Genomic DNA, 12,340 nt, shown 5'->3' with positions numbered 1-12,340 from the left:
GGATAATAGGTAAGTAACTAAAATTCACGCTATGTTAAAAAATAAAAATGTATATAATATATTATATTATAAATGTATTGTAAGACAAACATTTATTAAGTATATATATATTTTACTCGTGAATAATAAATATTATTTTCATTTTTTTTTCATCAAAACACAGATTCTTCATATGAGTAATACTAAAAACTTAACTCAATAGTATATATTATATAATATATATATATATATTATTATTATTATTATTACTATTATTATTATAATATATAATATGATATTATGTACAACAAATAAAATATACACTGTATATAAATATAGTGAATAATAATTATGAAAAAAAAAAAAATTATAAATGATGATAATAATAAAGTGACTAGAATTAAAAATACTACAATATACATAATAATATACAAACTCCATAGAAATACACGTGTTTAGAACTTAGGTATTTGCTACGACACTTAAAAATAATATATATCAACCGTTTAATATTATAATACGTGGATCGATCACGGTCAAAACATCACCAAACTTGTAACTGAGTGGCAGAGTATATTGTCGATACCTAAGGATTATGACAAGAAAAAAATAAAACGTACATAGACATATTAAACGTCAATTCCTTAAATTATATAAACCGATGATGAGATAATAATTATAATAATAATATAATGATAATAAGTAATAATAGTAAATTGTAATAATCTTTTTTCTTATTTTAATAATATATAAAACGCTCGCTCAGTGAGCCCAGCGTTATACAACATTTAAATAATATTATATATTATTTACAACACAACATACATATGGATACATAATACAAAAATACGCGATTACTGCAGATAGCAGATTAATTAATGATGAGTGAACGATACGAAAAATAAAAATACGCGCCGACACATTAATTACGTTTGTTTTACGACATTGTTTCTCCAAAAACTCATAAAATTTTTTTTCTTCTTATAATAATAATAATAATAATAATATTATTATGTTCAACCGGGTCGTAAAATCACGAAAATCGATAAAAGCCTAAGTGCTCTGTTGCGTATTGTACGTTTTGTTTGTTTCTCCGTCATCGAGCGCACACGTAATTTATGACGATATTATTGATACTATTATACCATTCATACCCATAATATGATAATATCGTCGCCGTCGCCGCCGCCTTCATCGTCAACGAGGCGTGTTACATGCGGTAACAGGTATACTACGGCGCGTGTGATGTGATATACACGAGTCGTATTTTCGTGTACCTATAGGTTTTCCGTATCGGTATTTTTTAAATTTTAATTAATAATATATTAACGTGTTTTAAGGGTGCGCGATAGACGTTCGTAGAGACGGTAGCTCCGGAGACGAGCAACCACCCACGTCACGCCGTCACCGCAGCCGTTCACACGCCACCCCTGCTGCTACAGTCGTCCGCGGATCCCATCGACGAACAGTCTTCAGAATCGCCGCCGTAAGACCGCTCCTCGTCCGGCGGCGAACTCCCCGCGGCGGCCGATGCGGCGGCGTCGGCCGGGGACTGATGCGATAACGGAGCACACTCGGGACACGCGCCGCCGCGACCCTTGTCCGTTTCCGGTGCCATGTACACCTTACCGCATTTGTTGCACTCCTCTTGGGTTTCACCTGCGGAAAACGAACAAATTAAAAATATATTAATATACGATCCGACTACGCGCGAGATCTCGTCGGGATAACGTCATTATTATAAATTATGCTGTCGTTGTTAACATTTGCTGCGGTTTGAGCAGGTATTAATATACCTTATTATATATCTGATATTTTTGTAATTGTAAGCATAGTGACTTATAATTAGGACTTAAGGTTCGATAGGACTGAAACACTTAAAAAAAACAACTTTGTAACGAGCGCATATATCATAATACCACAAAATAGTACACATATAACGTTTTAACATTTTTATATTCATCTCAAAAAATTCGTTCTGACCTACGCTATACATGTCAACGATTCTCAGTCTTTTTAAATCCCAGAGTATAATTATTACTCATCGACTTTGACATGAAAAAATCTCCAACACAATAACTACCTATAGCGATTTTATTTTTCAGATTTATTTAGAAAATATACTAGAAATTTCGAGTTTCGATCACATTTATGTGATACAGTCTGAAAATATTCGTTCTCGGTAATCGTGGTCTGCAAAATTATACATCATATAATGTGTATAAATTCAATATTTTCTGACAAATTTTGCTCAGTCAATTTTTGTAGGTATAGGGTATTTCGGAAAACATTTTTAGATATTGTATACTGCAGTCCCACCAAACGACAGAGTCTAATGGATATATAGGTATATATATATATATAGACATATATACAGGGCCTTCAGTGATCCTCGGCTATTATATAAAATAAATATATTATTATATGTATAGTGCATTATATATATTATATTATTATAAGGGTTTAAGTGTTTTTTATAGGTCGCCAATTATCCGTCGCTGTTCGTTCGACTGTATACCTAAAGGGGGTAATTCGGTGGGCGTAAGTGCGTGTATAATAGGGACGACCAAATGTACGCCGATGTCTATTAATTTGGGTAGTATTATTACTATTATTTTAGATGTAATAAAATAGAGGCGCCACGGATAAATGCGAGGACAATTTTCGCGGCGAGCACATGAGACCGGTTCATGAAAAAGGTAATACCCTAAATACGGATTTCGCCAATAACGGTGTATAAATAAGGCTTGAAACACCCCGTTTGCTGGCAATAACGTGCATGGTACATATTGTTTCGGCGGTGTTTCACGATAGGCCTTAGACTTAGCCGCACGTAAATGCGTGTAACGTGTGTTTACGTGAGGGCAAATGACGCCCACACGCTGTATATAATATAATAATAATAACATGAGTGAAATAGTGTGTATATGAATGGCGGCAGCGTGACGGTGGGAAAAAAATTCGTTTTAAGAAAAAATATATTAAGCGACATAATGGATATAAGTTTCATGATGGTGACGCACGAAATGCATTCGGCTATCAAGAAAAAAAATAAATCCTAAAAATATCAAAAAACGTATATGAACAAAAACAATATCGATTATGAAGCATATATTCTTTATTAGGTCGGATTAAATATGATATATGAACTGGCCTTCCTGTCTGGCCTTTTTATAATAACATTTTCCCCTCAGTTTTCTTAACCGTCCATAGTCTAAAAAATAAAGTTATGCGCTTTTACCATTATTGATCTAATCAAAGAAATCATAATTAAGCGATAACGAAAATCTTACCTATTACTTAGTTCCTATTACAAATTAAAATTAATAATAATTTGAAATTAAAATCTCGAATTTATAAAAATCTTATGATTAGTTACGTAATTTTATGTAATTACCTGTGCAATTAAATAATGAAATATAAAATTATAAATTGCAGCCAGCGGATTAAAAATATAACAATGGATATCCGTTATAATATTGATAAGTATAATATACATTTTAAATAAATCGTTTAATGTATTGGCGGTGTCAGATGATATGCACTACATAATAATAATTTCCCTAATACAGCGTATAATACTGAGTACATAATGCGTATAGAAAATTGTATGCGATTGGTCTGATAATCTATATAATAAATTGATATGCTGTGCGTATGTGTAAACGACCCGGACCTATGTATGTATATGTATTTCTCGTTCGTCGTCATTCTATCGACTTTAATATTCCGTTTTAATAAACATATTCGCGTGTACTTGCCACTCAAATTTCTCGCCAGATTCGATACGAAGATCGTTATAGGTATAACCTATAATGATAATACTATCATCGTCATCATCATACATCCTACTGACCACGCCCGTCTCTTCCGCTTTATCCGCGCCGATCGAGATCGTACGTCGATCGAAAATCAAAAAGCAATCTTCGGCCGTAGCCAAAACTCGATCTCCCTGGTATATTATACATACGTATGATAATAATTATATAGTCTGCAGCCAATAAAAGTATATATAGACATGAGGAAAAAAATCATAAAACTATTACACACAAGTTTTTGAACTTTCCTGACGTTCGTTTATTACACTCGGCAACATCGTCGTTTCTATATATTATAAATATATCGTATATAATAATAATAAGTTTATAATATATAACATACACTATTATAGTTCCTATACTAACTGAAAGGATAAGCATGTATATTACGTGCGACGTATATAATTATAGGCAGGTTGAGCTGCCGTAAAAACTGCACGCGGACGCGATAATACCGGGTTTGTGCTGCTTGAACACGATAAAATATTATAATTTATAATACACAACTAGGGTGATATTTTTTTAAATTTAAAGTGATAGGTTTCTTATTTTCTAAATGTGAAAAAATAAAAACAAGTGCAATATATATCATGTTATGATAAAGTGGATTTGTTACTTGGGACTACTATATATATACTATTATATATACATTGTAACCACTGTAGCTATATAGTTTTGTACACACAGACAGTGCAACCCTTAAAACGGTGACGTCAAATTTCGTAAAATTTACTTCAACTTCTGATGGTGCAGAGAAATATTTCAATTTCTAATTCACCAATAGTCCAACTTTCTTTGTAAATCCCTGCTTGAATGCTGCTAAATCCCTAAACTTGTTCTTGTCCCATCGTCGTTCTAAAGATATGGGAAATTATTATTCACAACTCAGTGTATTAATTGGTATTATGGTTAAGAACATTTCTAACGACTCCGTTCTTAATGGAAAACTTTTGCTTAATATATTTTATTTTTGTTTTTAATTTTCCACTGTGTACGAAAAAATATAATAAATTATACGAGTAGTAACACATCGTACGACTATTAATTACATCATTGCGAGGTGAAGTTATAACAATAATTATAATATAATAATAGTGTAACTATATAATATAACTATAGTAAGTATAATACTCCTATATACTCAACTTTATTGTATAGCTGATAGTTTTAATACAGGTAACTCGTATTTATGTTACACGCGTGTGTATAACATTGGGTTGCGGAAATTATATGTTATGCAGCGCGCGGCAGAAGACGGCGTCGATCCCTATTTCTATATTATTATATTATATATATATATATATATTGTTACTGGCTCTAATGAATCGGTAGATAATCTTGGCTGCAAAGATGGGTACACGCGTGTATATACGGCTGAGTATATTATGAGTACCACAGGGTAGATATGTGTATATAATATATAATAACAATTGCTGATTGTGTCGACGCAGCGATAAAAAGTAGGTAATAATCAAAAAAATAAATGGAGTAAGGACAATCCTCTCTACGTAACGGACCGCGGACCCTATCTAAACTCAAATTACCATTCCTTGTACAATCCGAATGTTATAAGTGTTATAACAATTTTAAAGATTGAACATAGAGAACAAATTCGCAAACGGGGATGGCAATCATAACTTATAATCGACGAGCTCGAGTTAAGATGATGTGGTTATTATTACAGATAATATGTACTCACTCTCGTGGGTCTTCATGTGAGCTCTCAGGTTGCAGGCGAGGGCGAATTTCTTTTGGCACAGCTCGCAAGCGTGTGGTTTGTCCCCTGAAACAAACAAAGTATACTATCGTTAATATACCTATTATTTTCGATATAATATTATATATCATTTACGTGTTTGTATTTTTGTATTTGTCTATAGTAAGTTAACTACTTTACGAAGAACCTACAGACTGCTTTTATTACCATGTCAGTAAATGTAATTGATAATATTACCCGATGAGTATTTTATTTTGTGTAGGTATATATATATATATATAGGTATATTATAGCTAGACAAAATCTTAATCCGGATTAAAATATATTATAATATTATATCGTACTCGATTCGACGATTCGTCTTATCCCGATCAGAATAATCACGATTCCACCTCGAGAAAAACCTTTAGCGGTGGACCATAATAATAAGCACATGGAATAGGTTTCTCTCTCTCTTGTACATAATATACAGTATATGAAGCACAGAGAGATAGTTTGTGTGTAAGAAAAATAAATACTGTTTTACAATTTGTCATCGCGTTTGACTATGTGATCGTCTAAGTGAAAGAGTATATTACAATAATAACAATTAATAATATTATTATTATTTGTGATCGGACCGATTCGCTCGCTGCAACCTCCGCTGTCGCCCTGATCGTTTCAAGAGGATTTTAATTAGACATCGCATTGTTCAATTCAAACGTCACGCAGTTGCGTTGCCGTATAATAAGGCGAAGAAATTTCTGCGCCCCGCCCCCAGCAGTATATCGTCGTCGTTTTGAATGGCACTATAGTTACAGCCTCTGCCGCTGTCATTAAAAAATACCAACTACCAATACACATAACACAATATATATACACATATAGGTATATATTTTCAATGTATTTACTTATGGATATTGAGTAGACAAAAACGCCATCATATCTTACACACAAGACCATCTAGCTGGTTGTTTCCTTTTTACACACATTTAATTAGGTTTTCAAATAAACGTCCGATGTCAACGAGTGTTTATAATGTGGAGTATCAATACGGTCTACTATATGAAATTATTGATAAAGAAATCACTAGATCTGTGTGAACAAGCAGATTATCAGTTGTAGGTATACAGCATTTATACTCATATTCATAACATAAATATGTGAGTGAGATCTGAGAAGTGCATTATAAATGATAAAAACTATATATAATAATATACGCGTGTATGCCTAAACATTCGATTTATCCGTTTTGTCTTCCAATGTATTCGTTTCCATTATATATTTCATATCATATGCATTATCCAGGGCTTCAACGTTTTATAAGACTCGTAAGTAGTCATAACCGTATTACTATCATTTAGTTGTACCAAATAATAGTATTTTTCTTCACTTTGCTTTTTCACTTATACTTGTTAACTCTTCACGTTCACTCGTCGATCAGCCGTCGCGCACATCATCATCGCCATCATTATCGTATACACGACCAGTATATTTCTCGATTATCGACCGCGGACGCGGAAACCGATGGAGCGCTAGTATCAGGTTTTTTTTAATATCAATATTATTTCCACGCGCGTAATACTATTTCAATAATAATAATAATATTATATGCGTGTAATATAATACGTACGCCATGGTTGTTTACCGGCCGATAGTAATAATAACGATAATAACCTAAAGTTTCATTACGTGTACACGGCTACTTTATTATATATGTACACGCTAAAAAAAAGAAGATAGACTATATTATATTATTATAATAAATATTATGCATAGGTATGTGTGTGTGTGTGTGTGTGTGTAATAGCAGGTGCCTATATGTATATAAAAAAATATATATAAGGAATATAAACAAGAACAGGTCGGATCGCTCGGGCCAGAGCGTATATGTATGGCTAAATTACGACGGTAATTATTATTCCGAGGGGAGAACGGGTTTGACCACCCTCCCACCACAACCCCTCCATCCACCCATGGGTCCGACGACTTCGTCCAGCCCCTCATGTGCAGCGGACGCCTTCGAATCACGCGCGTGCATAATTTGTAGCAGCGGTAGCCGCAGCAGTCAACCCGCTACTATATCTTCTGCAGATATCGTGCGAGGTACCACGGTAGCCACGCGTGGGACGTCTTCCGTTGAAGGGTGTGTGTGTGTGTGTGCGTAGTAAGGCGCCGCTGCGTAAACAGGACAATAAATCCAAAGATCGTTTCTCCGTCTTAAAGGTTTTCCACGCTTAACATATTATGTAATATTAAAATAAAATTGGTGAAGTCGACCGGTTCAATCCTGATAATAGATATTGATTCTGATCGGTTATGCCAATTTTTGCAAAGAAATCGAATCGGTTTCGGTCGGGTTGAGCTCCTGGGAGTTGTACCTACTCAACACTAAGGTCACCACACTAAGTTAATATATATTGTAATAGCACGGATGTGTTCCTGTTTATTGAAATTGTGTTTGGCCTTTACATGATATTAATAAAACAATAATAATAAGTTATCACCCTTCGGATGCTAAATTCTAGTTGGGACGAGTGCGAGTGGTAGGTTTCACAAAAAGCGAGGAGACACTTGTTGCAGCAGCTGCAGTCAACTAGATAGAAACGCGACTTCTTGGAAGCACTCGTCAAAGTCTCTCGCAGTCTCACTGTTTATTATAAGTTGTAATTTATCGTAAATTACATTTTATAATACGTTGTGATAGGGAAGCAAACGCAGTTATGAACCCAAGAGTTGACAAATCTTTTCCAAAACTTTTATATGAATCGTTAGTGCGGCGTACGCGTCCGTGAAGCGCTTAGAATATTATACGTAGAGTTTAAACTACCACAAACGACAACAGAAACATTCCATCGGATGGCAGCATCGGCGGTGCAGGATGAACGATATTTAAATATATAATAATTACCCGGCGACGAGAACGGGTCGTGTGTCACGCGTAAATCAGCCCCGGCCAATAATAATCTACCGACTAGCGTGTACGGCGGCGACGTTATAATACACACGTACTTATATTATACCTCTCTCATCGCTATTTTTCTGTCTCTGTCTCTCACTCTGTTATAATATATTATATGGGATGCAGGGCAGATGTAAGCGGCAGATAAGTGAATGGTGCACGACCGTGTTTATGTTAATGAACCGACGGCAATTACAAGTTAATTTACTCGCGGGGCTCCTGCTAGATTGATAAATATATACATATAATAATAGCTCTGTATACGACGCGTCGTATATACATACATCTATTATATTCTTTTCTATCCGTTTTGTCCAAGCTTCGCTGTTACGGTTACGCGACTACTGCGCAGTGTTTACCCCGAACCGTGGATGGGTAGACGACGAGGACTGAAGAGAGATACATACCGCGCTCGCATACAATAATATAGGAAGGTATTATATTATACTACTATTCTATTATTATTTACCCAGTCGTCGTGCTTCTTCACTCCCGTTTTTCGTAATATATTATTTTATAACTGCAATATAAAGTAATTATTATTATCTTTCGTGCCTAAAAGATACTCGCGACCGGTACTCACACGTTATAAATTATACACACTTATACATAATATTATATAAATTGTAAGTACGCCTTTTTTTGTTGTTGTGATTGTTATATTTCGTCTCGGTGTAATTATAAATAGTTTATGGTTTTTATATATGCTTACGTGTGGTAGGGCTCTGCAGTTGGTTCTCCTAGCTACTCAGCTAATCAGCAAACCAACATAATCCGCACTAAAAATTGCAATCCTGTACAATATTGTATTTTTGGTAATTTTACAATGTCTGAATTCAGGAAATACCAAAACAAACAGCATACTTTATATCATACAGTTACTCCGTCGACGAAACAATAATATTATACGTAGGATTTGTCACTGCAATATGTTATCCTATATAATAAAAAGTAACAATACATAGTCTGTATATATCTTTTTCACGAGCGCAAAAATATTCGACAAATATGAGGATTATGAGGATGTGTCGGTTAGATAATGAGATTTCAGTATTTCACATATTGATCAATATAAATTGTGTGCTATAACACAAAAGCAACATTTTCACGATTCATGTATCATTATAATTGTATTGTTTTAATACCTATTAATACAATCTTCGTTGTCGTCTGTTGGTTAGGTTAGGATGTTCCGCAGCATCCCCTAAAACACCTGCGCGAGACAATATTATAGGTTTTAGGAAAATCCGAGAACGATTATATGATACATAGGTACATACTGTTCAGAAACAAACTGGTATATTATGCTTGTATTAAAATATGGCCGGTGAGCAGACGACGGCGATCGGTATCGACTACGAAGCAATTTTACGTGCGTATACGTATATACGGTTATGCGTCGGCGATGACGAATACCGAAATCGTTGTGACAAAGACGGAACACGTCGACCGCGTGCCTGGGACACATGACAAATGACTGCGGTCAATTCGGACGGAGGAGAGTATAAATTGAAAAAAAAATACCCGCCGCTGTTTCTATACGTATAATGTTATACGAAGTTATACGCATTTCGAGACACAGAAACGAGAAGAATGAACCGGTCTAGACGTTGTAACGTTATATTATTATCGCGCGAGCGCGTGTGTGTTTGTATTTTTTTTATATATACTATACAGTCTCAAAATTAATTTGGACACACCGGGAAAGGTCACACGCGCGGCTTATGGAATTCTATAGTGCCCTTGAGACGTTCTTTTTGGGGCTGTACTACGCGCCTGCATCTCCCGTCTATATAGGTACTCACGTACTTATTGGTATGACGACGACGACGACGTTAGACGTACTCATAAGTGCACCATTCACGAGAATTGGTTTTAAACGATTGGTTTCTCGCGAAAATGTTTACAAAATTCCGATACGTACGTATATTATTATGAGTTGTGCTTGGCATAAAAATTCTGTTATCTGTTAAAATAAAAATATTTTTGATGGATACATATTTGTGATTCGTTTCACCGTGATATACAACATGATATTCGTTCATATTATTATTATTATTTTATTGCAGATATTGTGTATAGCGCGTGAGCTAAACACACTTCTTATGTGTAGATAATATATATGGAATGTTCACACGATCACTGTTTGGTATATCGATTATTGTACGAAATAATATAATATTATTATTATATGCATATTATGCGAGGTGACAATCGTATCAGATAAAACTAAGCTTTCTGCGTATATAACTACGGACCTCCAGGTATCTATATATTATAATATGTATATTTTATATGTATTGAATTACAAGTTGCAGCTAAGAGGTCTAAATAATGTAATGGATCTAAACGCGTAAACGCGTTACCGCAAATTAATCAAAATCGAAAAAATAAGAATAATATATTTTATTATTGTAATAATATTGTATAGTCGCAGTTATCACCATGGCTATAATATAATAGGTTGCTGCACAGTTGCAACTGTACACGCACGCACAATATTATCAGATCAAATTTGTCACCCAGTGCAGCGAGTCGGATGATGATAATAATACACTATAATAGGCACTATTACTATATTATATACCTACCTGTAAAATACCAATACGTCGCCATTATGCATAGCAGTAAATAAATTGCATTATATAATATTATAATATATAATTCAATACAATATTATAAATTATATAGCCAGCTTGACATCTGCAGTTTGTATTTTACAGATCTTATATATTATAATATAAATGAAATAAGTACTTAGTACATAATATTATTATAGTAGGTATGATATACGTAAACATTGTAAAAAGATCTCCAGAAAAATGTTATCGTTCATGCGTTTTTGAACATATTTCGATCGACTTTCACGCACATCGAGAACGATTTTCTAAAAATTTATCATTATTATAATATATTATATGAGTAGATATTCAGATAATTTATATCATCGCGTTAGGGGTCGGCCAGCAGTAGAGCTACAATATAACAATAATACGTCCATCTGATAAGTCAACGAGATCGACGTCAATTATTGCGCAGGGTGCGCGCCGGCGCAAGTTACACATGACCGACGTATAGGTAAAATACAGAAATGGGCTTTTCGTTTGTCTCCACTAATTGCGAGCGAAAACGGTATATTATTCGCGTGGTTCAGTAGCGTTTCCCTCCATTCTGCGAGCCATCGCCAGATTTCGATCGGAGTCTGTGGAAATCTCCAAGGAAAATAATTGACAGTCATCGATGCGTCGATCTTCGCCGCTGCCCTATCAATCAACCAGGATACGCATACGAAAGAAACGAAATCGCGGCGGACCACGAATGAAATCTATCGACATCTATGTATACTTTATAGGTAGGTGGTACATACTTTCCGAGTTTCATGTAAGTTTTTCTCTACTACACAGAACGTATGCCACTTAAATGTGCAGGTAGACGTCTGACTATAGCGTAGTCGAAAAAGCGTATAATGTATTTAGGTGCCATAGTATTATATAAAAATATCAAAGTATAATATCATACCGACTTTACGGTCGCAATTGGATCGCCGGGCACGCGACGAGACCGTATCATGCGATATAATATTATGTTTATAATAAGCTCCCGGAAAAACTGGTTTTGACAGCATTCATATATACATAATAATAATATTACCTACAAACGTACGTTTTAATCAAATATCTCACTCGATATATTATAGTGTCGCGTGTATTTACTGACATCGTCAGGCCGTATCGGTTACTATCGTTCGTGTTCCACTCTGTTACCTACCTCATCACCATACTAGTAACAAACCAATCGAAAATCGATTCCTCTTGGATCCATAAAATATATAAAATGTAAATTATACATACGAATTCAAATCATATTACTTATTTTTAAAAAATA

General features: G+C 34.5%; 1 protein-coding gene across 2 annotated transcripts in view; it reads right to left on the bottom strand.

Annotated features, from left to right (window-relative positions):
* Window positions 1–968: 968 nt before the first annotated feature.
* Window positions 969–12,340, bottom strand: part of LOC114129680 (zinc finger protein interacting with ribonucleoprotein K-like) — an 88,014-nt gene continuing 76,642 nt past the window's right edge. For both annotated transcript variants that reach the window (XM_050202858.1, XM_050202857.1), the window contains exons 7-8: window positions 5,497–5,580; window positions 969–1,638 (exon numbers count right to left, since the gene is read on the bottom strand). In XM_050202858.1, coding sequence (XP_050058815.1) covers window positions 1,635–1,638; window positions 5,497–5,580 — 88 coding nt within the window. In that variant the 3' untranslated portion in view covers window positions 969–1,634. The remainder of the gene's footprint in view (window positions 1,639–5,496; window positions 5,581–12,340) is intronic.

Source organism: Aphis gossypii, chromosome 3 (assembly GCF_020184175.1).
Source record: "Aphis gossypii isolate Hap1 chromosome 3, ASM2018417v2, whole genome shotgun sequence".
NCBI classification, from domain to species: Eukaryota; Metazoa; Arthropoda; class Insecta; order Hemiptera; family Aphididae; genus Aphis; species Aphis gossypii.
The sequence above is the reverse complement of the archived record's forward strand: the minus strand, read 5'-3'. Positions and strand labels throughout refer to the sequence as shown.